The 25,683-nt window shown below is 53.1% G+C and overlaps 13 protein-coding genes across 13 annotated transcripts; 5 read left to right on the plus strand and 8 right to left on the minus strand.

Annotated features, from left to right (window-relative positions):
- Positions 1 to 891: 891 nt before the first annotated feature.
- Positions 892 to 3,611, minus strand: CORC01_04148 (uncharacterized protein; the record flags this gene model as incomplete). Its single annotated transcript, XM_022615796.1, has 2 exons — positions 892 to 3,482; positions 3,581 to 3,611. The coding sequence occupies 2 exons, from the start codon at positions 3,609 to 3,611 to the stop codon at positions 892 to 894; spliced, it is 2,622 nt and encodes an 873-aa protein (XP_022477752.1).
- Positions 3,612 to 5,331: 1,720 nt separating this feature from the next.
- CORC01_04149 (PH domain-containing protein) lies at positions 5,332 to 6,314 on the plus strand (the record flags this gene model as incomplete). The annotated part of the gene is made up of 3 exons (XM_022615797.1): positions 5,332 to 5,406; positions 5,485 to 5,699; positions 5,786 to 6,314. 3 exons carry the CDS (start codon positions 5,332 to 5,334, stop codon positions 6,312 to 6,314), a joined length of 819 nt encoding a protein of 272 aa, XP_022477753.1.
- Positions 6,315 to 6,581: 267 nt separating this feature from the next.
- Positions 6,582 to 6,767, minus strand: CORC01_04150 (uncharacterized protein; the record flags this gene model as incomplete). Its single annotated transcript, XM_022615798.1, has 1 exon — positions 6,582 to 6,767. The coding sequence occupies one exon, from the start codon at positions 6,765 to 6,767 to the stop codon at positions 6,582 to 6,584; it is 186 nt and encodes a 61-aa protein (XP_022477754.1).
- A 226-nt stretch (positions 6,768 to 6,993) lies between these two features.
- On the minus strand, positions 6,994 to 7,188 carry CORC01_04151 (uncharacterized protein; the record flags this gene model as incomplete). Its single annotated transcript, XM_022615799.1, has 1 exon — positions 6,994 to 7,188. The coding sequence occupies one exon, from the start codon at positions 7,186 to 7,188 to the stop codon at positions 6,994 to 6,996; it is 195 nt and encodes a 64-aa protein (XP_022477755.1).
- A 416-nt stretch (positions 7,189 to 7,604) lies between these two features.
- Positions 7,605 to 9,249, plus strand: CORC01_04152 (ribonucleotide reductase; the record flags this gene model as incomplete). The annotated part of the gene is made up of 4 exons (XM_022615800.1): positions 7,605 to 7,832; positions 7,923 to 8,189; positions 8,258 to 8,591; positions 8,642 to 9,249. Coding segments are annotated over 4 exons (1,437 nt in total), but the record flags the coding sequence as incomplete, so codon positions are not given.
- A 578-nt stretch (positions 9,250 to 9,827) lies between these two features.
- CORC01_04153 (uncharacterized protein) lies at positions 9,828 to 10,391 on the minus strand (the record flags this gene model as incomplete). Its single annotated transcript, XM_022615801.1, has 2 exons — positions 9,828 to 10,229; positions 10,320 to 10,391. The coding sequence occupies 2 exons, from the start codon at positions 10,389 to 10,391 to the stop codon at positions 9,828 to 9,830; spliced, it is 474 nt and encodes a 157-aa protein (XP_022477757.1).
- A 541-nt stretch (positions 10,392 to 10,932) lies between these two features.
- Positions 10,933 to 12,208, minus strand: CORC01_04154 (WD repeat domain-containing protein; the record flags this gene model as incomplete). Its single annotated transcript, XM_022615802.1, has 3 exons — positions 10,933 to 11,729; positions 11,778 to 12,012; positions 12,071 to 12,208. The coding sequence occupies 3 exons, from the start codon at positions 12,206 to 12,208 to the stop codon at positions 10,933 to 10,935; spliced, it is 1,170 nt and encodes a 389-aa protein (XP_022477758.1).
- Positions 12,209 to 13,280: 1,072 nt separating this feature from the next.
- On the plus strand, positions 13,281 to 14,376 carry CORC01_04155 (uncharacterized protein; the record flags this gene model as incomplete). Its single annotated transcript, XM_022615803.1, has 3 exons — positions 13,281 to 13,408; positions 13,490 to 14,091; positions 14,147 to 14,376. Coding segments are annotated over 3 exons (960 nt in total), but the record flags the coding sequence as incomplete, so codon positions are not given.
- Positions 14,377 to 14,593: 217 nt separating this feature from the next.
- Positions 14,594 to 15,854, minus strand: CORC01_04156 (uncharacterized protein; the record flags this gene model as incomplete). The annotated part of the gene is made up of 2 exons (XM_022615804.1): positions 14,594 to 15,704; positions 15,772 to 15,854. The coding sequence occupies 2 exons, from the start codon at positions 15,852 to 15,854 to the stop codon at positions 14,594 to 14,596; spliced, it is 1,194 nt and encodes a 397-aa protein (XP_022477760.1).
- A 622-nt stretch (positions 15,855 to 16,476) lies between these two features.
- CORC01_04157 (phosphotransferase) lies at positions 16,477 to 17,711 on the minus strand (the record flags this gene model as incomplete). Its single annotated transcript, XM_022615805.1, has 3 exons — positions 16,477 to 16,873; positions 16,925 to 17,427; positions 17,481 to 17,711. 3 exons carry the CDS (start codon positions 17,709 to 17,711, stop codon positions 16,477 to 16,479), a joined length of 1,131 nt encoding a protein of 376 aa, XP_022477761.1.
- A 4,040-nt stretch (positions 17,712 to 21,751) lies between these two features.
- On the plus strand, positions 21,752 to 22,045 carry CORC01_04158 (uncharacterized protein; the record flags this gene model as incomplete). The annotated part of the gene is made up of 1 exon (XM_022615806.1): positions 21,752 to 22,045. A coding segment is annotated over one exon (294 nt), but the record flags the coding sequence as incomplete, so codon positions are not given.
- A 607-nt stretch (positions 22,046 to 22,652) lies between these two features.
- On the minus strand, positions 22,653 to 22,871 carry CORC01_04159 (uncharacterized protein; the record flags this gene model as incomplete). The annotated part of the gene is made up of 1 exon (XM_022615807.1): positions 22,653 to 22,871. A coding segment is annotated over one exon (219 nt), but the record flags the coding sequence as incomplete, so codon positions are not given.
- A 244-nt stretch (positions 22,872 to 23,115) lies between these two features.
- On the plus strand, positions 23,116 to 24,411 carry CORC01_04160 (PH domain-containing protein; the record flags this gene model as incomplete). The annotated part of the gene is made up of 2 exons (XM_022615808.1): positions 23,116 to 23,346; positions 23,413 to 24,411. 2 exons carry the CDS (start codon positions 23,116 to 23,118, stop codon positions 24,409 to 24,411), a joined length of 1,230 nt encoding a protein of 409 aa, XP_022477764.1.
- Positions 24,412 to 25,683: the final 1,272 nt, after the last annotated feature.

Below are 25,683 nucleotides of genomic sequence, written 5' to 3' on the forward strand. Positions count from 1 at the left end.
TTCGTTTGTCGTTTCTACAAGTCGCAGACTTGCCTCTCTTCGGTTGATGGTATACTGCTCCCTTATTTATTCTGCCAGCTCCTCTCTCAACCAAGTGGTGTCATTGGCATGTCCCACGGATGGCCACACCTGAACGAACCTTGATGATTCGATGGGAAGTCATGGTACACGGCGTCCTGCTATAACTCAGCTCGGTGCATCTCGCCCCAGAAGTCTTAAAGCAGGCTTCTGCTGAGCCGCTCCCCTTGCGAGTCATGTGGCCTATACCGAGAGAGGCGAGGAGGAAATGAGCGCAATAGAGGACCAAGTAAACGTCCCACGCAATATCAGACCACTTTCGAACGCGTAGCTAAGGCACACTTGACAACCCAATAAAGACTCATGGAGGAGTTCAGCCCGACAGTCAGACCGGTGCGGGCCGTCCTCGAACATCACGCCACCGCGGACGACGAGTGACGGGAGGCAGGCACGTGGTTTTGCGCGGGGGCGGGGGTTCGCGTGATATTATTTAATTATTCCTGGCCCATAGGGGCATTCAATGTTTCCCCCGCCTCCACGAGCATTGCCATGTGAAGTGTAGACAACGGAGCATATTTAATATCTGAAGCATTGGTTGGACCCAATGATTGCTGTGAACTGGTAAATGAGGTGTGTCCCAGGGTATAATTTTCCTGCCTCGATATCCCATCATGCACCTTGGCCCTCTTCCCCCAAGCAATGCTTTGCCACCTCAAACACGTTTGAAATCCCACCAACCCGTCGCAATGCAACACCAAAAAACCAGAAGAGATATCAACCACCAAATAAGCGTGAACTCCGGGGAAAACATGCGATGAACTCCTGCTCTCCTCTCCTGCTTGCCACGATATTGTTCAATCAAATCGGCAAGCCCTACTTAGCGTTATTCGCAACTGATGCTAGATAGCCAAGCAAGAAGCTCCGATCGGCAGGAGAAATCGGTGTCTGGCTGCCGCGACGGGACTCTGGTAGGCCTTCTGGAGCACCCTGGCCGCTTGCAGAGGCCAGAGACGCCACCCGCGATCGTATGCTCCCGTCCGGAGCCGTCATCTCTCTGGCCTTTCCCTTATCCTCAGGTGCAAAGCCAAGCCCCGGGCTCGGCGACTGAGGCTTGCCGAAAAGCGACAGAAGCTTCTGCCTCTGTTCTGGAGGCATCTGTGATTTCTGCTGCAGCCCAACGGGCGCCGGAAGAGCTGACGCTGAGGGTGGGCTGGCCAGACTGGCTGGCTTGTCAACACCGAAGACCGAGGCCATAGCAGGCGCACGAGGCCCAACTGGTTTACTCATGCTCTCTGCTCGCTGAAGGATCTGATTGGGGTGCATCTGAGGCGAATGATTATTGTAAATGGCGGAGGTGTTGTTCGCGCCTTGATGATAGAGAACTTTGTTCTCCATCGTTCTCGGGCTGTTACCCCCAGTAGATTGAGGGCTTCTGTGCTCATGTCTGCCCAGCTGAGATTGGAGTGACAAAGACTGGAAGGGGACTTTGGGTGTAGGATCCGAAGCGCTTTGAGGTGGCCTGCTGAGAGGACTACTTGAAACTGGCTGAACCCCACGGAACACGGGACTGGGAACATCCTGATTGCTAGCCTTGACGGTCGAGATTCCCTTCAGAAGAGCAGCGCTAGCGGCGGTTCCGGGTAGTTCGACGGGTTGATTTGCAGGTGGCGAGCTTACTTCAGGGTTCTTGAACATTGAAAGAAGAGCAGATCGATGCGCAGGATCGACAGGCTGCTGGGCTCTCATGGCTGGACTTGTCTGGGGGTGTGCTGCGCCTGCTCCAGGGACGGGCATGCTAGGTGGTTGAGGATACACCCGAGCAGCTCCGTGTCCATGAACCTCGACTGGGGACTGTCTCTGCCCCGACGGCGCGGATCCGTAAGGCTGCTGATTTGCTTGGCGAGCCTTGTCTGGACTAGCTATCCTTGTGTCCGATTTGAGAACTCCTAGTAGCGCCATGGAGTGGTTAGAAAGCTGACTGCTGGACGGCTTGGACTGATACATCATGCTCTGGCCTTGCTGCTGGAAGTGAGCTGATTGGTACTGGGCTTTCGCCATGGATTGGTTGACAGTTCCTTCTGCATGCTGAGGGGGCGGCGGGGGCGTGCCGTCGGCAAACGCGTTTCGGTTCAGTAGAATCTGTTGAGCTTGAGGCGGCAATGGCTGTGGGTGTCTCAGGGGTGGTTGTGGCAGATGAGCAGGGCCGCCCATCATTGACGGTTCGTACTGCCTGGCTTGAGAATGAGCAGAGCTAGCATCTCCAGGCTGATGGAACGCCCACGCCTGTGGTGTTCCATCTGGCCCGATGGGGAAGGCCGGAGGAGCTTGATACCTCGCCAGCGGTGCCCGCTGTTGAGGATGATGTTGGCCATGAGGGCTTTGAGGCTGTGGTGCTTGCCTTATAGTATGATCCAGGGGTGTGTGAGGGAGCTGCGAAACTGGAACACCTTGGGCGACTGCTTGATTATTGGCTTGTAGGATAGCGAGCAGCGATGCGCCCTTGTCCGAGCCAATATCCGGAGAAGCTGGTTTCGAAATTGCTTGTGCTGCCGTCGGATGAACCTTCAAGAGACGCTGCAATTCCTGCGTTGCACCCTCCAGAGTATCGAGGCCTGGCATCCGAGTCGATACATCAGTCGCGGGTTCGGTTTGCCAGACTTCGTCTTCAGTAACAGGCTCCTCATGGAGAGAGTACGGGTTGAAGTGCGCCTCGTTGGCGGCCTTGACAGCATCCTTTCTCTTCTGTTGCACGACCCATTTCTTTAGAGGAACCAGAAAGGGTGCAACCATATAGAACTTGTTCGCATTCGCGGCGGCGGCGGCTTCGTTTTGAGGCTGGTTGCCTTTCTTCCGAAAGGCAGGTAGCTCAGATAGTTTGTACCACTGAATCTTGCTGATCTCCTTTCTCGTCCGCGGCTGGAAGTGGGTGTCCATTGGTACATCGCGGAAAACGTAAAGTCTTAACTGCTGCTCTCTCATCGTGACCTCGATATACTTGACGTCGTCCCTATTCATGGGAACCAGGCCAGCGGCGTGCAAATCATACCCGGTCTCCTCGTATACCTCACGAACGGCGCATTCAAGGTCGTCTTCGTCTTTGTTGATCTTTCCACGAGGGAAACTCCAGTTGGCACCCTTCTTCCATCCTTTGACTAAGATTGTCGAGTCCATAGCCTCATTGAGTAAGATAGCTCCCCTCACAGGGACTCGAGTCTTGTACTGCAGGAACTCCTCAAAAGCCTTTGTATGATTCTCGACCGAAAACGGAGCCAGCAAGGGGCAATGTTGGAAAATGCGAAGGCTGAAACTTCGAAGTGTCATTGAGGGAAGCGTAGGGTCAAGGGGTCGAACGAAGTCTTCGTAGAACCATTGTGCCTCCTCTATTTGGAAGCAGATGCGAGCAACGGACGACAGATCTTCTTCAGGTAGGTTGATGATAAATCGGACACATAGATCGTCCAACCCTATGTATTGTTAGTCCTGCCGCAGCGACTGACATGAGGTGATGGCGCAAGGCTGCGTAGCTATCGCCTTAGGTCTTCCAAGGTGTGGGGTAACCAACAATCCTCTAACTGCATCTTTTCTTCGGCCATAATGCGCGATGGCTAATAACATGTCCCAAAGACAATGTCTCTATTTGAGCCGAGTGTACCTGGCGAAGGAGTGAGATTGGCAAAAAATTCCTGGTGATGAGTCTGTGTTGAGGTCAAGATGAGCAGCGGCGATGGCATGGTACGCAAGGAGTGGCTAGAGGTCTGGTCGGGCTCGAAGCTTTCCGCTTGCGACCGGAATGCGCGTGCTGCAACGAGAATCGGCAGCGGCGGGCAGTTCAGCGGATCAAGGTGGAGGGAGTTGAGGGACAGGTGTGGCTTCCCAAGGATGTGGTATGTTTGGCGTTTGAAGCGGAAGCGCTGACAAGCGACCCCTCGGACGTGGTGATGATTTGGAGTTTGAGTAGGATGCGGAGTAGTGATGGGCACTGCACTCTTTGTTGACGATGGCAGATACTGCAAGGTCGGGCAACTAGAGGTAAGGTAGCTGGCATACCCGTACCTACTTTGGGACGCCTTACTGCCAACTGGACATGGCAGATGCCCGTGGCAGCAAGCTGCTAAGCGAGCTCGTGATTGGGTGCAACTTCCCCAGCTCCGCACGTGTCAAACACCGACCGCACTGTCTGGTCCCTCACCAAAAGTGGCGACGATTATTACAGTGCGCGTAGAGTTCGCGGCGAAATGGTCGTGGCAAAGCCTGTCCCCAGCTTGTCAACCACATCAGATCAACACCTCGCTTCCATCCGGTCTCGACCACCCCCTGCCAGCTAAATGTTGCCTCTGCGGTTTAGGGAACCAAGCGTTTAGCTTAACAAAAACGCTCCCTCAATGGCTCTTCATCCAATTCCAATTTCTCTACGCGGAATACACCCGAGAGGTGGGAGCTTCCCTGATACCAGGGGCGAAGATTCTGGAAATTGCACAGCCACGATATGGCTGTGCATATCACTTGCCACACTTGCGTGGCTGGACCGCCATCAGATTTGACTCCTGCCGACATCTCTCTCCCCCCCACCCTAGCGGGTTCGTTGCTGCTGGCAAGGCCTTGAAGTGTGCTGCATTGCGTGCCCTGCAATTCAAGGCCATTGAAGACCAGTCGCGGCGCACGCTCATTGGAGACCAGCCAACTGGCCGCTGCAGCATGATGTGAAACGACTGCGGTCTAGCCTGCTCAGACCCCACTGAAGAGGCCTCTCGAAACTGAGGCAAGTGCATTGCCGTGCAGTGACCGACAAAATTACATCATGACGGTGGTCTGGTCCCCTGACTTGTCAAAACAGGAATTCTGGGCGCCCGCGGGGAAAACAAGCGTCCTAGAGACCAGCCTCTTGTAACTAAGCTACGAACCACCCTACGTAGTGTGCAATAAGAGCAAGAGGCAACTTGATCTACCATACCACCATACCTTGGTGACTCGGACCCTGCCAGCCAGCTTCCCGGCTTTTTCTCAACACCTACTTATATCACCAAGGCCGTTCCTCTCGATCGATTGCCGCAGCCGTCTTGGAACCTCTTGACCTTAAACAACCTTATCTTCAGAACTACCTATTAGCTTGCTTAGGTATTCATACATTAACCTACGCCAGGCGCACGCAACACCACATTGTGAAAGACTCGGCAACAACGGCCCTGACGAGCCTGTCTCTGTCTCAGTGCGCCACTCATCACTACCAGTGACTGGGAAACACTGTTTTTTCGCAATCCGGCACTCGCCCTCAATCCACCGGCCCGGCATTTCACCAACGATCCGGCTGCAAACATGGCCAGTCTCATCGCCAAGTGGATCAGCAAGAAGATTCTTGCTGAAAAGGTTGAAAACAAATTTGGCCGCGAGGTATGTTACTGCGCGTGAGCCATGCGGTCGCTCATGCGACTGTGGATCCATGAACAAGTATACTGACCTCATCACCAGGACCCTTACTTTGAGAGCGTTCCCGCTACCAGGCTTGATGGTACCCCCAACGGCAAAGTCAAGAAACGCAGAAAGGCCCTGCCGCCTGGTCTCTCCAAGCAAGATGGCGAGGTATTGACCAAGGTCAAGCGAAGAGCTTATCGTCTCGATCAGTCGCTTTTCAGCTGCTGCGGTGTTAAATTTGGATGGGGCAGCGTCATCGGTTTGGTTCCTGCGTAAGTAGCTGTTCTCCCCCTGCTGCTGCATCACCCCACAACCCCCATTCGGCTTATCGACAACGACTAACGTCATGTTTATTTAGAATCGGTGATGTTCTCGATGCTTTCATGGCCATGATGGTGTTCAGAACCTGCTCTAAGGTCGAAGGTGGACTCCCAAATTCAGTCAAATCCCAGATGATGTTCAACATTATCATCGACTTCGTCATTGGCCTGGTGCCATTTGTAGGAGACATTGCCGATGCTGCGTTCCGCGCCAACACCAAGAACGCCATTCTCCTTGAGGAACATCTTCGAGAAAAGGGCAAGAAAAACATGAAGCGTAACGGAACCCCCATTCCTGCTGTCGACCCGAGTGAGGCAGATGAATGGGATCGCCTGCAGGGCGACCGAACCCCTCCAGAGTACGTCAGCCGTGAGCCTTCTCGCAACGGACACATGTCGGCGGGCCGCCATGAACGCGCCCCAACTGCTCCAGCTACCGCTGCAGTCAGGGAGGAGCGATCCGGCGGTCGAGGCTGGTTCGGGTTTGGAGGTCGCTCCAGAGTTGACGACGACATTGAGGCGGCTCGCGATCCCAGAGACAGACCGGCTCGTCAATCGCGTCATTAGACTATCGACCTGCTCGAGGAATCCTTTCAGAAGAGGAAGAGTCGAGTGGCAGGATTGGAGAGAATGATGTTCCTGGCCGAATATTGCTGTGGCTGAAGAAAAACGTCCAGTGTTTGCGTATAACACATGGACAGTCAAAAGACGACAGACTCTTGGTCTGCCTGGCTCTAGATGTTTGTTTTATGAAGACTTGGACGACGAAGATGAACATGACACGATACCTTTTCTTTTACATACCCATGCTGCTTTAGTTGCAATGTCAGTTGATTAATACAATACATCAGAAAACCAAGGTCTTGCAAAGGGTTGACGTGTACGTGACATACGAAGTGTTTGGATCTGGATCTGGACCCAAACATCGGTGCCTGTGCCAACGGTTGATTTGACGATCGGACTGGTGATGGTAATTCCGCAAATCCGCCTCCAACGCGTCGACCCGCAGCCGAGAGTCATACAGTCAGGATTTGTCGATGCTTAGACGAGATTACGGATACATGGCTTATGAGTCTTGGCTGGGCTACTTGGGTTCCACTGAGCTGGAGCTAGGACGTGTTCAGTTTATCAGATCAGATCTGATCTGATACCGACATCAAAGTACACTGCCTAGGGGCAGGATGGCATGGAACGCGTCGAGTCGTAACACCGAGGACGGATCCAACTCAAAGAAGCGTGTAATGGGTCAGGAGACCGAGCCTGTGGTAGGTGATGGGATATCTGGAACGTGTCTGGCTCGGCCGAGACTCTCGAGTCTCCGGCCCAAGCTTGCTCTGGTTTGCCGGCCATGACATCGTGTTGCCTGGTTGGCGCGCCAGGGGTGGAACGCAAGCGGCCACTTCGGCATCGTTGCTCGACCCAACTTACAAATGATGAGCATGTTGGAGAGAAAAAAGGGACAAAAAAGGAGGGCTGGGCCTGGCATTTCCCGTTCGGGGCCACAATCGGTAGACTTTTCTGCGCAAGGTCTTGGGCACTTTGCAAGGTCTGGAAGTGGAAAGGTGAGAAGCGAGACAGGATCCTTCCACTTTGGAACGAAACGCGCCGGCTATGCCCCTGGAAGACGCGCTTTTAGTGGGGTGGAGGGGAGCCGACGGCGCGTGGATTTCAGCTTCAAGAGCACTGGGCAATCAGGCCAGCTTCCACAGCGACCTGTGAAATGGTACGAGCCTCGAAGTACCCCAAGAAGGTACCACCTAATGTACCTTACTCAGAAAACACGAAAACGCGAGCATCCCTGCCCTGTGCTCAACGCGTCCCACTACTCAGCGCTCGGTGCTGCTTGCCCGCTACATAAACTCTGCCTTTCCAGAGTCCCTGTACCAATACCAAACATCTTCTTCACTCTCAACCAGACGTCAACACCACAAACCAAGACAGACTTACGACCTCAATTACTTCTTCCCAAGTCTCCTCTTCCTCCTTTTCCATTCAATCGCCCTCATTCTTCCTCCCTTGCCGCTCTTCACACACACACACACACACACTTCCGCCATGTCTGTCGAAGTCACTCCGTCGAAGCAGGTAAGTAAACGTCACCACTCAATATGTCCGAGTTTGGACTCTGACCCACGCGCTTTCCGCGATTGCTTTTGCTAACAACCACCTCTCCAGGCTGCTGCTGCCCTCGACTCTTTGAAGATGGAGTCACCCGTCAAGAAACTCAACTTCAACCCCGCCGACAAGGAGAACCAGCCCCTCACATCCGACGTTGCCACCGCAACTGAGAAGACCGACGTCCAGACAAAGCCCACGCAGGAAGTCGCAAAGAATGAGAACAAGATCGTTATCGCTCCCGGAATCAAGGAGCACGAGAAGGACGAGCCTCTTCTCCAGGAGAACGGCCAGCGCTTCGTTCTCTTCCCCATCAAGTACCATGAGGTATGTTGACGCGTCTGGGACGCGTAAAGTGTTCTGCATCCCAACTCTGACTAACTCTGGGGACATAGATCTGGCAGATGTACAAGAAGGCCGAGGCCTCTTTCTGGACCGCCGAGGAGATTGATCTGTCCAAGGATCTCCACGACTGGAACAACAAGATCAACGATGATGAGAAGTACTTCATCTCCCACATCCTCGCCTTCTTCGCCGCATCCGACGGCATCGTCAATGAGAACCTCGTTGAGCGCTTCAGCGGCGAGGTCCAGATTCCCGAGGCTCGTTGCTTCTACGGTTTCCAGATCATGATGGAGAACATTCACTCTGAGACCTACTCGCTACTCATCGACACCTACATCAAGGAGCCTGCGCAGCGCACGTACCTCTTTAACGCCATTGACACTAGTATGTTGACATGACATGTACTGTGAATGCATCGCTAACTCGCATTGCAGTCCCCGCCATTCGCAAGAAGGCCGACTGGGCCTTGAAATGGATCAGCGACGAGAGCTCATCCTTCGCCCAGCGTCTGGTTGCCTTCGCCGCTGTTGAGGGTATCTTCTTCAGCGGTGCGTTCGCCTCCATTTTCTGGCTCAAGAAGCGTGGTCTCATGCCTGGTCTGACCTTCTCCAACGAGCTCATCTCTCGCGACGAGGGCCTGCACACTGACTTTGCCTGCCTATTGTACTCTCACCTCAAGCACCGCCCCAACAAGCAGGTTATTGAGGACATCATTGTCGATGCGGTCAAGATTGAGCAGGAGTTCTTGACTGAGGCTCTGCCTTGCGCTCTCCTCGGCATGAACTCCAACTTGATGAAGCAGTACATTGAGTTCGTTGCTGACCGTCTCTTGGTCGCTCTTGGCAACGACAAGGTCTACAAGTCTTCCAACCCCTTCGATTTCATGGAGAACATTTCCCTCGGCGGAAAGACCAACTTCTTCGAGAAGCGTGTTGCCGACTACCAGAAGGCTGGTGTGCTCAACAGCACCAAGAAGGCGCAAGAAGACACCAAGGTTGAGGGTGAGAACGGCGGAGACTTTGCGTTCGATGAGGACTTCTAAATCATCTCTCAGCGTCTGAGGTTTCTGTTGTTTTCCTTTCCCCATATACCCTTGTACATTGCACGCATGGTGTTTACCAGAGCGTCTTTTCACTTTCCATACTCAGAACCCCCTCCCCTCACCTGAGTTGAGGTTTAGAGCTGGTTTCCCTTAAATCATACATACATGGCGTTGGCGGTGATCATTTTACAGGGAGTTGGAGGTTCCCAAGGACTGGTTGGATGACTGTGGAAAATGGGGCATGAATGTCTTTGATGGATAATGTACCGCAGTGATTCTCTTCTTTAGTAATTGCACATGACGTAACAACCAAATCTTTTCTTTCTGTGATGCTTCTGCGATGCGGCCCTTGTGGCCCGTCCTGGCCTTGTTTAGTTGCCGCTTTTGCTGGTTTTCCCCAACTATGTGTCCTCCGATGATTGAATGGTAATTGTATGCGGTTGAGCCTCTAAGGCTCTTTGAGGCCCTTCACAGAAATGATGCCTTCCTCAGAATGGGTCTATCGACCACAACTCGCTCAACGTATCAGCAATGTCTTCACTCAGCAGCAGCAGCATTGCGTCTCCTCGTCCTCAACTTCATTTCTTGCCCTTCTTCTTCTTCTTTCCACCAGCGGCCAGAGGTTTCTCTTGCGGCGTTGCCGCCCCGCCCGCGGGCGTATCTTCGCCGCCTGCACCGGGAGCGTCCGCCATCGGCTCGTCCTTGGCATCCACGGTCGCCGGTTTCGAGGTGGACATTGTGTAGCCCAGGGTACCGAGGCAGGTGATGAGGCGCGAGACTTCGGCGGCCTTGGTGGTGCGGTACTTGAGGGCCACGCCGCTGACCGGGTCGAAGGTCTTGATTACGAGGGAGCCGCGCGGGGGTTTGGCGTCCGTCATGGCTGCGTCCTCTGCGGGTGTGGCATCGGCGGATGCGGAGGCGTCGGTCTTGGTCTTTCGGGGCTTGACTGCCTTGATCGAGTACTTTGTTGTGATTCTTGTCTATTGGGACGGGAGGTGCGCCAAGCGCTAGATGTTAGCTACGATGTCCTCGTAAAAGGTGGTGGGTATATTAGCACGAGGATAACTTACGGTTGCTGGACGGGCCTGGAGGAGGAGAGACGACTGCTCCAGCCATTCCTGGCTCGTCTTGTAGGTCGGCATTGCGATGTGTTGGGGTGGGGACAGAAGGCCACGGCCTTGCGCTGTTGTCCGGTCTGTGTGCGCGCGAAGGTATCGTCGACGAATGAACGACTACGCAGTTAATCTGCGATTCCTTCAAATAGGTAGGTCTGCGGGTGTTCGCTAAGATGTCATGCGCGCCGTGGTGGTCAGAGTGACGTTCGGTGCCGTGGACTTGACCTGGCTTGGTGGAAGACACAATTTTGGTGGGGTTCGGCCATTCTTACCTTACTTACCTTGGTTACACCGGACCTTGACCTGCCTGGCGAGGGGCAAGTTTACTTTGTAAGCCGCACACAGCAAGGGCAACGTAGTCTACCCCGAAGCTCTGCTTCACAATTTTGATTTGCATATTTTGCAGACGGTTCAGAAGCAGAATTTTGCTCGAGATTTCAACAAATTTATTGGCGTCGACTTTTTTCAACGGGTTGGGTATCTCATATCCTAGACTCCGAAAATAATTGACCTCTCCAGACCGCCTTGTTACAGCTATTCAATTTCCTACATCGGTGACGCAACAGCTTCATGCATGAGGATCGGGCACCCAGAACAGCACATCTTGATCTGCTGTCGCGAAGAAGTTGTATCGCGGATTGAATGCGAACACCGCCGCCTCTCGCTTATCCTCCAATGTCCAGGTGGCATTGAGCGTCTTGGTTTCGTTCTGGGGCGGTGTCAAGATATCCCAGACCAGGACATCCTTCGTACCGCCACTCAGAACGTAACGGCCGTCCACGGAGAAGCAGCAATCGCCGCTGCTCTCGATTGTGGGCTGGTCCACTTTCGGCATACTGCCATTGATGGTGCTCGCTGTCTCACCAGCCGCCAGACGCCGGCTTCCTCCCTCAGGCTTGCGCAGGTAAGCCTTCAAACTCCCGTCGAAAGCATCGAGTAGGAAGTGGCCGGGGCCACGAGTGCCGACCAGTATATGCTTGCCGTCGTTTGAAAACTCCAGCTTCGTCCAGCCCCTGACTACAAACTGCGAGTCCACATGTCTGCCCACGTCGACGAGATCAAAGATCGCGAAGGGCGCCTTGTCGTAGTTGCGGCAGTCATATAACAGAACGCTGCCACTGCTCGGGCAGGCGACTGCAAAGGTCTGCCCTGACGGGTCGTATGCGGCGAGATACGGAGAGTTGAGGTTCAGTTGACCGCACCATTGCTTCGTCGAGATGTTCCAGAGGCGCACAGTATTATCCTGGCTGCAAGAGATAAAGTTGTCGGCGCCCGGATGGATTGTAATATCCGTCACGCTCTTTTCGTGGCCCTCAAAGTATCGGATGAAGGAGTTATCGTGGGTAGCCAAATATCGGATCTGGTCTGGTAAACGTTAGCTATTTATGGCGGCTTGAAAGCAAGAGCACCTACCATTTTGCTTCGTGCTCGCGTATATGATGCTGGAGCTCGTATGTGTGAACTTCGCCAACTTCACGCCGTACTTTTTGCTCAGCAAGCTCTTTTCATGCTTGCCATCTTTAACATTATAAATCTGGATAGTCTCGTCGCTCTCGGAGGTCATAAGAAGCTCGCCCGGGTCATCGAAGTCGAGGGACAGGACATGCGGCTGCGGACGGCCGTCTTTGATATCATCTCTCTTGAAAAGCTGAAAACTAATCAGTCAGAGAGCTCCGGACACAATTTTGGGGTGTTTTACTCCCTACCTTTGTAGGACGGAACGACGATATAACTTCGCTCAATGGTGTGGTGTTGCTGGTTGCCAGAGAGCGTGTGATGTTGAGCGAGGTCCCGTTGGCTGGAGTCGACTCGCGATGGTCCAGATCCATGGGCGTCGAAGCCATGTCGAGTACTTGAGAGGTTCCGACAGTGTTGCCGGTTGGTTGAACACCAGCGCCTCAATTGGTTCTTCCACGAGCCGAGAGCAAACGATTTCCTCGTCCCCGGGGTTGAACTTGGAGTTGCGCGGGAGAGATCGGTAAGTTCCTCCGAATTACAAGTGGACAGGTGCAGCCTTCCCGAGGTTGTAATAGTAATTGTGTGGATGGGAAGTCGGTCCGCGTTTTACCGGGCAATGCGACTGGAGGAAACCAAGGAGCTTCCCCAACTCTGCTTCGCGGGGTTGTTTTTCTTGAGGGAGCTAACTGTGCCACAGTTCTTGCACCCCCCCAGCGTGTTCGGGAAAGATAACCAGCCACACCTGTAGATCACTAGCCTCATATTGCTGATAACAAGCTTAGGTATCCGTAAGGATCCTTCACATTGGAAACTGATGTCCCGGCAATGGACCAGTACTATGTAAATTGACGCCCCCCTTTTGGTCAGGATCTGGGGTACCGATTCAGGCCGCTAGAGCCCGCGAACCCTGCCAATTGGGACCTCCAGACGCCGGGATCGGCAATGGTTACGGATATTCACGGCCGTATTGACTTTGAGCAAGAAAATCCCCAATTTCTCTTCCGCGCGCGGAGCTTACTGAGGGACCTCTAGCCCCGGTAAAAGAGTCAATCCAGTCAGGTCGACGCACTGCCGGCCCGACATACCTCAACCTATATTGCAGTCACATCGCCAACTTCCGGTCTAGAGTTGCGCGCATTAAGGCGAACTGGCTCTCGAGGGATAGAACATGTAAGAATCTGCCCAAGCTGTTGCATCTCTTCATGTCGACTGGCTGTCGGCTTGCCAGGACGTCAATATAGCTGACCCGCGCTGTTCTGTCACTTTAGGTACTAGCATTCCGACATCGCGGCGTCACTCTTTTCTCTCTCTCTCTTTCCCTCTCCTTACAAACACATTCCGACTGTCATAGGAGTCGCAATCACAAAAGACCAGCATCTTTTATCTCATCGATACCCCTTTTATTATTATTTTTGCCACAAGAACTATTGACACCATGTCAACAACCCTGGGGCAAGTCAATACCCGCACTTCGGCATCCGCAAGACCAGCGAAGCTAACCTTCGCAACAGCGCCTTCATCGCCGGCGGAATTGCCGCCTGCGGCGCTGTAACAGCCACGCATCCCTTCGAGACTGTCAAGATCCGGTGCGTCTGATTGCGACGACGCTCGCTCCTTTCCCGCTCCCTGCCGCCGGCAACGCGCTGACCCCTCCCCGCCGTATCCAGAATGCAGTTGCAAGGAGAGTTGAAAGATAAGGGACACCAGCCGCATCAGTACAGAGGCCCTCTGCAGGGCGTGTCTGTCATTGTGCGCAATGAGGGCGTGAAAGGAATCTATCGCGGTATCGGCTGCGCGTACATTTACCAGGTCCTGCTCAACGGATGTCGTCTTGGTTTCTACGAACCCATGCGCGAAACCCTGTCGACCCTCATCTTCAAGGACGGCAAGACACAGAGCCTGGGCATCAACATGGCCTGCGGTGCTGGATCGGGAATCATGGGTGCCGCCGCTGGCAGCCCCTTCTTTCTTGTCAAGACACGGTTACAAAGCTACTCTCCATTTATGCCCACTGGCACGCAACACAAATACCGCAATGCTTGGAACGGTATGACCTCAATCTACGGTGCGGAAGGTATCCGGGGACTCTACCGTGGTGTCGGTGCAGCCATGATCAGGACGGGTTTCGGTAGCTCCGTGCAGCTTCCCACCTACTTCTTCGCCAAGCGGAGATTGGTCCGCCACTTGGGTATGGAAGAGGGTCTGCCTCTGCATCTTGCTAGCAGCACCGTCAGTGGTTTCGTGGTTTGCTGCGTGATGCATCCTCCTGGTAAGTCCAACCCACGGTTCACGTGAGTCTACTCACGTACTAATCCTTGTTTTAGACACCATCATGTCTCGTCTGTACAACCAAAACGGAAACCTCTACAAGGGCGTCTTCGATTGCCTGGCCAAGACGGTTCGTACTGAGGGGTTCTTGGCCATTTACAAGGGCTTCCTGCCTCATCTGGCTAGAATTCTCCCCCACACCATCCTTACCCTGACCCTGGCGGAACAGACGAACAAGCTGATGAGGAAGCTCGAGGACCGCATCCTGCCTGCGGCCAAACTCTAAAGCCCATGATCAACCACCAATATTGTACCTATTAAATCAGCGTTCCTTGCATATATGGAGTTAAAAATGAGCTGGGTAGACGGTGTGAAAACGTCGTGGCCGGGGATCGGCTTCTAGAAACATATCGGGGTGGGTTGGAAAGTGGTGAGGCAGAATATAGGTCAGAGATGACGCCAGAGAGGCCGGGGGTGCTTTGAACGCGCATCTTCTGTTTGATCTATCCATATACAGACCGTTCGCATCCATAACAAAGTTTCCCTGCAGTCTGCTTCCTGCTATCATCGATATCCTCCCCAATTTCACCCTTCCACCGGGCGTCACCCTGCGCGTCCACATCCATGCCGCAGACCGCACACGCATCGCCGTCGCTCTCTCGTGTAAGTTTGCCGCTGGTGCGAACGACGTTGGCGACGACGGAAGGGTAGCTCTCCTCCACCTCTTCAAAGTACCGGGCCATGACATCCTCAATGCTAAGCTCCTTGTGCGAGACGACAGCGTTGCTGCTGCGTCCTGCTTCCTGAATGAGATCCTTCAGAGACGGTATCAGACCGGCATATGTGATGACCTCCCGCCTAAAAACGTCTCGAAGAAGGTAGTATACTGGAAGCATCGTCTTCTCGGTTCCCTTGACAGCTTGACTCTCTGCGCCCTGCTCCCTGGCACGAGGGAACGTCGTGACGGGGACAGGACCGTCGGCGACTTGCCATGGCACCGCAAACCCGCGGCCCTTGGCTGTCTCAGCGAGCGTCAACTCGGCCAGTGCGGTCGTTGTGCATCCCAGCAGCAGCGCGTGGCACTCGTTCTTCACGGCTAGCGACAGGAGCAGATTCCGCACCAGAAGCCTCATGATATCCACCCGCGACGTGACGGACGGCAGGGCCTCGAGAAGGCCCCTGAGCTGCTGCGCGTGAGCGACGTCGGGCTGTCTCGCGAGCAAGACAGACCAATCTATCGTATCCAGCTTGAGGGCGTCACCTAGCGGGACGGTCTGCATCGACAGGTTGGGGAACTGTGCCTTGTACTTTTCAAGGAGCAGGCCTGCCGGTGAGGTCACAGCCGCGAAATCGTCCGAGCTTTGTGCGTTTGACAGGTCAGTGTCGATGTGGACGACATGCACCTCGTACGCGACGCGCAGGTTCTTCTCCTTCAGACCTTGGAGGTTCTTGTCGAGGACCTGGATCAACGAGGCCGAGGAGGGGCCGAAGGAGAGGCCGAGGAGGTATTTTGCTCTTGCGTCGGGCGCATTGCCCAGCTTGTCCTTCACATCGCGGTATGGCTGGGAGAGGCGTTTCACGACTCTTTGGACAATGTGCTGCTCATAACAGGTCCTGTGTATACATGTTTAACCCTATGGATTTAGGCTTGCATTAAACGGGCGCAAGTAGAGAGCCTTACTCGCAAAGAGGGTCCTTCCTCACTTTCAAGACGGTTGGTGTCTTGCATCGCCGACATGGGCGAGGTTCCGTATCGCCGCTCATGCTTGCGGGTCGGGCCGCAGTGAAGTCGGGGCAGGTTGGTTATTTCGGAAATCGATACAGGATTTGGGAGCACTCGAGTCTCAAGCTAATTTAAAAATCGATTGTGCTCCTTGTAAGGTGAGCCGGTATCGAGAGGGCGAGGTGGTGCATTAGCTGGGTGTAAATGATGAAAGGTGAGGGAAAGGTTCCGCCACCGAAGTTGACTCAGACTCAGTCTTTGGTGTGGTTGAAATTTTCTGGCCGAACTCGTCCTTCTCCGACATCCACCACGACAACAGCACAAACGTCTTGTCAAGCCTGCACACAGGGCAATCATTTCGAAGCCTCATATCAAGGGTGTATTCATGCCACAAGAAATGAGATCATATTCGCGATCGTCATTTGTGGAGCAAGCAGGGTTGTTGTCGTCTGTTCACTGCACGCATCCTATGACTTTGGGTCGTAAAGCTCAACCTCCAGCAAATGAATCAGAGAGAGACAACGATAACCTTTACAGCTACCTGGCGTTTTTCGTTTACGCCTTGTTGTCTATATCATAAAGTCCCGTTGAATTGATATGAATTCTTGTCGTATTGAACTGAGCAACTTGTCCTGTTCCAAGGATCCCCCCATTGATCCCAATTCAGACTCTGGAAAAGATGCAGCCTAAGGGATGCTTCTCAAAAAATGCGCGGTCCTTCGCCCAAGCATTTTTCAAAATTTCTCGTCCCTCGGATGCCACAATCTTTGCCTGTTCTTGCGTGCCCCAGCCATGCACCGTCGTACCAAAGCCGATGAGATGGACGGCGACGTGAAGTAATGTTCGGAAGGCAACGTCGTCATCCACTGCCCCATAGCCTTTGACGAAGCCTTGGGTCAGCCAGATACCGGCTTCCATGTCTTTGTAAAGCTTTAGTTCATATAGCTCTGCAATCATCTGGCCAAGGTCGAGCGGCGCGACTGCAAGCTGACACATTTCCCAATCGACGACAAAAAGGCCGTTGTAAATGTTGTTCCAGGGCTTGTCCTTTAGAAGAATACTGATGAATTGTAAGTAGGATGATCGGATTCACGGTGTCTGCAAAACCTACTTTCCGGTCCAAAAGTCACCGTGGATGACTTGCAGGCTTTGCTCGTCTGCCATTTCCCTCTTTACGCTGTCCACAATATCTGCAAAGATATCATGACAATCCCCTAGAATATCTGGAAACCGCGTGATGGAGTTGGGGAGTCGTTCATAGTTCATCCATTGCTTAAGCGTCTGCATTTCCTTGTTCGCAGCTGCGATATCCCGAAATTTGATTTGCCCCTTCGAATTGCTCCAGTCATGGAATGAACGAATCCATATACCCACCGCTTCACCGATATCGAGGCATTGCGACTTGACTGGTTCTAAAGTGGACGCTTCTGAGGTTGGTGCTGTGAAGTGCTGAATCGCATAGTTCTTGAGGCTGAGCGGGCTTGGCTGGTAGGCCTGAACCTGGGTGTTGGTCTCCTCGTTGAAGTAGAATAGCTTGGGAGTTCCCACGCTGATCTTTTCACCGGTGTATGGCGGAAATGCCGAGAGATATTGGAGACAGCTCTCCTCAATCCGCTTGCATCAGATCAGCCGTTGAGTTCTCATCATCCGAGTGTATCGGGACTTACGCATCTTGAAGTAGGAAGTTTGAAGTCGGGACTCTGGGCGACGAAGCCCTCGCCATGCTTCACAGCTACCTCGGCACTTCCGTCAAGTAGCGGCTGCGCCAGCTTCACATGGAATATGAAGTTTGTCGTTCCTCCACTTAGGAGACGAGCAGACTCGAAGCAGTATGGCGTACTGGCCAACTCCGCTTTAAGCTCACGAAGCACACGATCCGAGGTCCTCTCGTCTGCCATCGTGATAAAAGAACCTGCAGATCAAGCCTTTGAAGAGGAAGTTTGTCACTTGCCAAGAGGGGAAGCGAGGCTAGCTTGCGATACCTGGTTCGAGCTGGACAATGAGGGGTAAACAAGGTCGTGCTACATAGGCGACTCTATTAGACGCCTTGGGGTGAAATAAAGAAGGAAATGTCGAACTTTTATGAGGGCTTTGCTAAGAAAGCTCTTCCCTTTCTTTACATGGTTAGCGAGGCATCGATTGGTTCGCCGCCTTTCCTCCAAGGTGGTGGAGTGACGACGCAGCAGCAATCTGCAGCTAAGCGGCGGATGACTCAGTCGGCGTGCAGTGACAATCTCTTCCATCACGGAGTCGGTATTCCTCAGTGTGTATCGTCAAATCAAGGATCCCAACAAGCCAAGTACATAGTTACCTTTTGGGCCAGCAGTTATCTAGCACGATTTTCGCAAAGTAGTAAGAAGATTGTTCCAATATGCATGTTCAATGCGGGCATCAGTATTCCCCTCTTACTTCGAAACGCTTCCTACAACTGAAATCCAGTCGAATGAAAAGAAAGGCGGGATCAGGAATGATAAATGGCCGCAAACCCGAGGGCTTGAGCCGAGGAATGTGTTCAACAGGAAGCGCGGGCAAAGCCATCCGATCACATCAGAGTCCAAAGCTCAACCCTCAACTTATTCACCACGACAGGCTCATAGCTCGACTCGCTCGCTCACTGAAACCATCAAGAAATAGTGTCTCCAAGGAGCCGTTCCCAAGCGTTCCCCACAGTTGTGACGAGGTATCCTATATCCCATATTCTAGGAACTGTTTGTGTTCGATCAGACAAGCCGTGGTAAGCCTTGCGTAGGATAATGCTCGATGTTGGCGACATAACTTGCGACAGCCCCTCCACTACCGGCGGTCGTCAGTCAACCTACGCGCCTTCACTGTCCTCTGGGGTCCTGTACTACTCGGAGGACTCTAGTTATTGGTACCACCACTTCGGTGTGGGCTCGTATCTATTCACGAACTATTTAGGTGAAGTAAAACGTCTGTGTATTGATTGCAACGTATTCATGCCACTCGATGGAGATCAACCCTTCCTCGCCTCATGGATGAGTCAAGAGGACCTGGAATTCTCTATTCTGGAATAATTACGAGCATGTGGGCGTTGAAACTAGACGAACTCTTCCCCGAATTGAGAATCACTATGAACGAATTAAGCACCGTTGAACCTGGTTGGGCATTTCTCAACATCGAGTTTAAAATCGACAATCTCAAAGTCCTTGGGCCGGAAATCCAGAAGTTCGACATTGTGTATTCTCTTTACTCAATCGCCTCCCTGTCTGACCAACCACGGTATGTGGGAAAAGTGAACATGAATCTGAACCTGGTTGCTGGATCGAACCCACGAATATAATCTTCTATGGGGTCAATGTGACAGACTTTGGACCATGGGGGCGTTATACAAAGCCGGGACAGGTTGTTCTGCGAGACATGTGATATGCTCAATCACGTACATCCCCTTTCCAGACCCGGCAATGGACGAAGGATGCCGGGTCCAGAACGTTGTCCACCCTCAAAAGACCTCAGTATGCTTAAACTCATGGCAGATCATGCAAGACCCAGAGGCTCTCTCTCAGACCTAGGTTGTTCTGTGCTGTGCTAGGATGGACGCGAGTAGAGGTCATGGCGTTGTTAGCCACTGTTGGAGAGGAACTCGAGACCAATGCCAATTGCGCCAATGAAGACTTCCATGCAGTCTATATTCGGGGCAGAAGCCTTCACAAACCAAAGTCACGGTCTTACCAGAGCTCACTGGATGGTAATCTACCTGGCTTGAGACGGTATAAAGTATACCTAGTCTCTGTCGGGACAAACGGATGACCCACTGGAAATTGGGTGGTCGGATAGTTCCAATTCAAGTCCAGCCACACAAGCAAAAAGAGAGTAAACGGCCAACCACCGGGCCGCACCGGGCTTGGACACTAACATATGCCAGATCCTGATCTGACTGGGATTGAGCGCCACGGAAGATATGGTTCGCAAGCCGCGGTGAGGAAGCTTATCTGAGCACTTCACCGCTGTTCCCGACGGACCTTCACGGGCGGCTCTAGAGAAGGATCTTTGTTGCGAAGGGGTGATCCTGAACAGAATCGACTTGATGAGAACAGCCGGGCGGGGGATAGAGCTCTGCTGAGCGAATGGACGTGGGAGGGCGGGATATCAGGGTGGTCCGTCTCGGAGCCGCGCTCACACATGATCGGTCTTGGCAGGGGACCTGGACTGCTTTGCGCGAACCGAAAGGGCGGCGACTACTGAAGCTGGAACATGACGTCGATGCGGAGTGGAGATGAGCTTCGCCTGCTCGGATGAACTGAAAGTGACGGACCGCATTTTGTGTGCACGGGCAACAATGGTCTCATTCACAGAATAGAGATGTATCCGTAGCTAGACCACGGACGTACGACGCCTAAGCGCGCTCGGTGGACGAGGTTGAGGCCTAGTCTGGGCGCCTAAGAGATGACGCGCCTCGGATCTTGTCTGATTTGGAGAAAGCATTGGGTGTACGGACAAGACACCACCTTACTGTGTAGGCTGCATGTGTTAGTGTGCCTTTCTTACCCCGTGAAATACGGATCCAGATAGGAAAGCTAAGCCCTTACTTGCAAAGCAAGCGCCCTGCTTGCTGGTTTGCCTGTGATACAGCAGGGCCAGTAAAGTTAAGTCTAAAAGAAAGACAGGTAACGGGGGGGGGGGAAATAAGAGAATCGGGCAACAAGTTCGGACCGTCAGAAACCAATGTGCAGGGGAAATCCAAACGCAACAGTCGAGACTCTGTCTCGCATGGCATATGGCACGAGGGACTCAAGGAGGAGGGCGATGAGATGGGACGAGAAACTTCTATTTGGAACAGGAAGGCGCCCCACATGGGAAACAGTCAGTGGCCAATGCAGTCCAGAGCCCCAGAGTGCCCAGGCAGGAGGGTTTGTGATGAGACGGCGGTCGCAACCTACCCCTTTTCCCAAGGTACACTCCATGACTCCTTCCCAAACCCTGGCCGACTTACCTTAGGGAATTGACCTATCGTTCCTGACGTTCTGTCGCGCCTGTTTGGCAAAACTCCGGCCGGCGGGGTTTTGGTGACTTTGAGTCGCACCCCAACCACTCGATCAAACAGCTTCGGGGGTGAAACGTGGCGGTGCTGGCCGCTCAGTGCTTCACAAGTTCCTTCACCCACCTCTTGGCCCGCCACTTGTAGCCATACGATGACAGTATTTGTCCTTTTTCTTGGAGGTTCCTGAGGCCCTGCACCAAGGAGCCAAGTACATCTACCCTTTCTGCAGCTCAAACGGTGTGAAATGCACACAACGGAAGTACCTTTGGATGGATATTTGCAGCACACTTGCCGGTCCCTCGAATGCTCGATGCTGTGTGCTCTCGTTACTTTTAGCCGACAAGCAGATGTTTCCTGATTGGATTAGAAGACGGGAGTCGGGCACATGCATGCAAGTACCATGTGTATAGGTATTGCGTTCAAGCTGTCAGATGCGCCAATGACTAGGTGTTTCCTCTTGAATACCCTCCAACCATCCATTCCTGACCACCTCTTCCCTGTCTCCCAAGCCCGTCACCCCCAAAATGCTGCTCTTATTTCTTTGATTTCAGACGCCGTCAACCGCTCCAAACGCTGACTTGAGAGCCCTCTCCGCAGAACCCCTCACCAGGCCCCATGAGGCACTTTGGGAGATGTGGTCCAGAGCAATGCGCGTCTGCAGCTCTCTACGCTTCTTTCTGCGCTGCCCATGGGTCTTGGCCTTGCGCGATCCCACTCGGGTGTCTTCTGAGGTGAGAGCATTGGCTTGCTGCACATGCTAGGAATAACATGAGGAGCGCAGCAACAAGCATAACAACAGATAGTTTTGCACAATACATAGTATGTAAGGTACCCACCTAGTATCCAATATATGTCGGTCCCTGGGACCATGTCCATCTCATCAACAATGCCAACCTGGAATAAGGCAGGGACTGTACGGAGTACTCCGTACCGCAGCACCGATGCCACTGCAATGCATTAAAGAGAAGGAACCCACAAACTAAATTTGTCCTCTCGGCGCCTATTCGCCCATCTTCAGATGGCGCCTCTGATCTCTCAAGCTTGATGCAATGCGCCCAGGTACCTTTGGTACTGACTGGAGGCATTCGAATCTGCTTCTTCTTGCCTGCGACATCGCTGTGCCGATCAGCGCCCCTCCCCTCAAAGCTTAACTCTGGCGGGCACCACTGCAATTATAATCACTTCCACACTAGCTTGGGACCAGGACCTTTAATTCCAGACTTTTTGGACTGATGTCCCCGGAGCTGGTCACCGTCATTGGAGCTCTTTCGGCATCGTCATTATCACTCTCCCGTACAACCCGCACCGCACCCTCTCCTCTTCTTCTTCTCTCCCATTCTCCTCTCCTACCCTTCCACCATCTCGTCTGACTCTTCTCGAAAAAGCGTCAAACTGCTCAGCCATAGCTTCCTCCCCCAACGGCTTGGCTCATCATTACAACTCGCCTCTCCCAAGTAAATAGGTCCCCATCATCCCGGCACTTGATCTCACTCTTTTTTTGCGCAGCCCACCGACTTCACCGCATCTTGACATTTCATTTATTAATTAAACACCGTCCCGCTCTACCCGACCCCCATCCGTTATACACAGCTCTTCACCCCCTTGCGGTGACCAGTTACCTTTCAAACTCGAGATTCGTCTCCTTTCCTTGGCATCCCAAGTTTCACCACTCAAATACCTGGTCTTTCAAACCCCCGGCACGGCACAAGACATTTACACACGACACACCCGTGCGAAAGGAGTCTACGCTGAAGCTCCTCCTTCTCTGTTGCCCCCCCCTTTCTACTACAACATTGCGCGCGAATTGTCTCGTCCCGCCTTGCACACTCTTTTCCTCCGTTTACCTTCCTGTCCAAACACATTTCTTTCTTTGGATTTCGCCAGGGCAGCATAAACAAAGCCCCAGTCGGTCCCAGCAAAAATACAACGGCAACCGAGCAAGGGAACGGAAATAGAGCCACCATCGACGCGCCACTCCCACTGATATATCCACTTCCAGCCACCTCAACTTCTTTTGCCTCGTCCGACACCCGACTTGACCTTGCCGAATCTTTTTGCTACTTGGACTTTCATCCCGCAGACACAGGGCTACTAGCACTGCTTAGGCGCTGGCTCACCCGCCGCCGCATTTTTCTACAAGTCCCTCATTCTTCGACAATATTGCATCTTTGCCCGTTTCGCCTGCTGTGAGCGTGTTCCCCCGACAGACTTTTGCACGGGAACCTCTTTAATGTGCGACTTTACGCGACTGCCATCCTCCTTACACCCACGGAAATCCGATACGAATTAATCTTCTCTTCACCATGACGACGATGGCCCAGTCACAGATTCAGCTGCCCACGCCGCATCCGGCACCAAGCTTGGACGTTACCATACCACCATCCTCGATATCTCTCCCGACCGATGTCAATTCTCGACTCCGAAGCCGTTTAGCTCTGGACCCCTACTCGTCGCCTGTTAATCAAAATGGTAGTTTCGAATTCGACCGCGTCGTGAAGAGCGGCTACCTGCAGAAGCGCACGCAAAAGACAAAGGTTCGTTGAGCATGGCTCACACGCCTACCCCTTTGCGTCTGAACCTATTCCTGATCAATAATACAGACGTGGAAGTCAAATTACTTCGTCCTCCGACCCAATTCGCTCTCAATCTACCGATCTGACAAGGAGGACAAGCTGCGACACAAACTGTACCTCGCCGACTTGACCGCTGTTGCGTTACTCAGGGACCCCAAGAACAAGAGAAAGAACGTGTTTGGACTATTCTCGCCAGCGAGAAACTACCACTTCCAGGCTAGCAGTAGCCATGATGCTGAGGAATGGGTAGATTTGATTAGGAATCACGCCCGAATTGAAGAGGAACACGATGAGCTGCTTCTTGCGAGCCCAGGTGGCAAGCGACAGTCTTATCTGGTAGTTGGTAGATCCGCCCAGGCCGGAGAGATAGCACGAGCCGAGAGACTAGCATCGAGTTCTCCAGAGCCGCTGGAACCTCCAGTGCCACGCTTTGTCGGTTCAACCCATAGACGTCCATCGCAGATGGCGGATACCGCTGGGTACTCTGGTAACGAGCTCGCCTCGCACTCGGACTTCTCGGACAACGACGTTCAGCGGGTACAGGGTATGTCTATCGAGGACTTGGCGGTCCAGTCGCCAGGCAAAGGCTCTCAGGACCGGCCAGGTCTCGACCGTAACGCGAGCCAGATCAGTGGTCTGAACATTGAGCAAGACCCGGATCGTGTGATCTGGCAGGGCTGGCTCTGGTTCCTCCGCAGCAAGGGCGGCGTGAAGCAATGGAAGAACCTGTGGGGTGTGCTCCGACCACGGAATTTCATCCTTTACAAGGATGAGTCCGAGTACACGGCGCAATTCATCCGCCCAATGTCAGCGATTGTCAATGTTGTTGACATTGATCCCGTCAGCAAGACCAAAAAACACTGTCTACAGCTCATCACTGAGGAAAAGAGCTACCGATTCTGCGCCCATGACGAAGAATCTCTGATTCACTGCCTCGGCGCATTCAAGAGTTTGTTCGCCAAGAGACGAGAGCTCGAAACGCGGGGTCCTACGGGAGGAACTCAGCCCACTACCATTGCGGCATGAAGCTGCAAGTCAAGGCAACCCACAGGATTTTCTTTTTAGCGGGAGTTTTGCCATAGCCTTTTTGCTTTCTTTTGTTTACGAAGCATGATGCAACGATATATACTTGAGACTCTACAGAGTCGGGGAGGAGAAACACGCTTGCTAATAGCAGTTCTGCTCAGCTGTAGCTGCAGTCGGGTGTCAAGAGGACAAGGACTCGGATACTGGTGCATTCCTTGGGAGAAGGAGAAGGAGATGGAGACGAAAAAAGCCAGGCCACTCTTGGGAGTAAGACACCTACCGGACAACTGCTTTTTTGTTAGTATACCCTACCTTAGTGTGATACTATGGGCAGACTATGACTGCCGACCGTCTCTATATGGAGAGGCGGGTTACGAGTAACGATGATAATGAATCAATATTGCACAGCATTTCTTGGCTCACTGCTATAATGGAGTAATGAAAGGGTTTCTGTGCTCTCCCCAGCCAAAGTTGCTAGGGTGGACGCCCGGAATGCAAAGAAATGATCTCCATTCTCTGGTCGCTGGCAATCCAGACGAGGCAGGTGGGATCGACTTGATGATTTCTCTGGCCGAGTCTAACCAATGGCGATGAAAATATACCCAATTCCAAACCCCTAGCTAACACGGCATCTCCAACTTTTGGATGGTGGAAGGCTTCGGCACTAAAATTGTGAGGGGAAGGGGGAACAACGCGAAAAAAAAGTTGCGGCGAATGAGAGTGGCGCAAACAGCTTAGGCCCGTTGTCCAGCTTCAGCCCCGGTCGGGTGACGTGGGCCCTCTTTTCTCGGACGGTCCTATCGCACCGCGCCCCGGCCACACCAACCTCACCTCCGCCAGTTTCCTCGACGGGCTTCTGCGTTGAATACCACCCACCTCCAGCTCACGCTTTCCTTGACTTTGACGACACAACGCATCCTCCTTCACCATGGAATGTCTGCATGTAATGCCGCTCCTGGCCGAGACAGCGAATCACACGCCGCAACGGCCATGTGTCCAGCAATGGCTAACCCCTGCCTATGGCGGGGGGAACCTGACGAAGGTTCGGCGTGCTTCTTCTCTGCTGTTGGCTCTCTCTCGATATTTTGATCAACAACGGTGAGCACTGTTTTTAGAGGTGCAGTGTGTTTATTTGAAAACAAGTATAGGTGTGTTTGTTCTTGGGTGGCCATGACTGCTTTGGCTTCCCATGAGGACGATGAGATATGACCCTGTTGGAAGAGCCTTGGCTGGACCTGCTGTGCCGAATCCGCTCTATTCGTCCTGGGGGGG

The sequence above is a fragment of the Colletotrichum orchidophilum genome (assembly GCF_001831195.1).
Source record: "Colletotrichum orchidophilum strain IMI 309357 chromosome Unknown Scaffold_26.1, whole genome shotgun sequence".
Classification (NCBI taxonomy): Eukaryota; Fungi; Ascomycota; class Sordariomycetes; order Glomerellales; family Glomerellaceae; genus Colletotrichum; species Colletotrichum orchidophilum.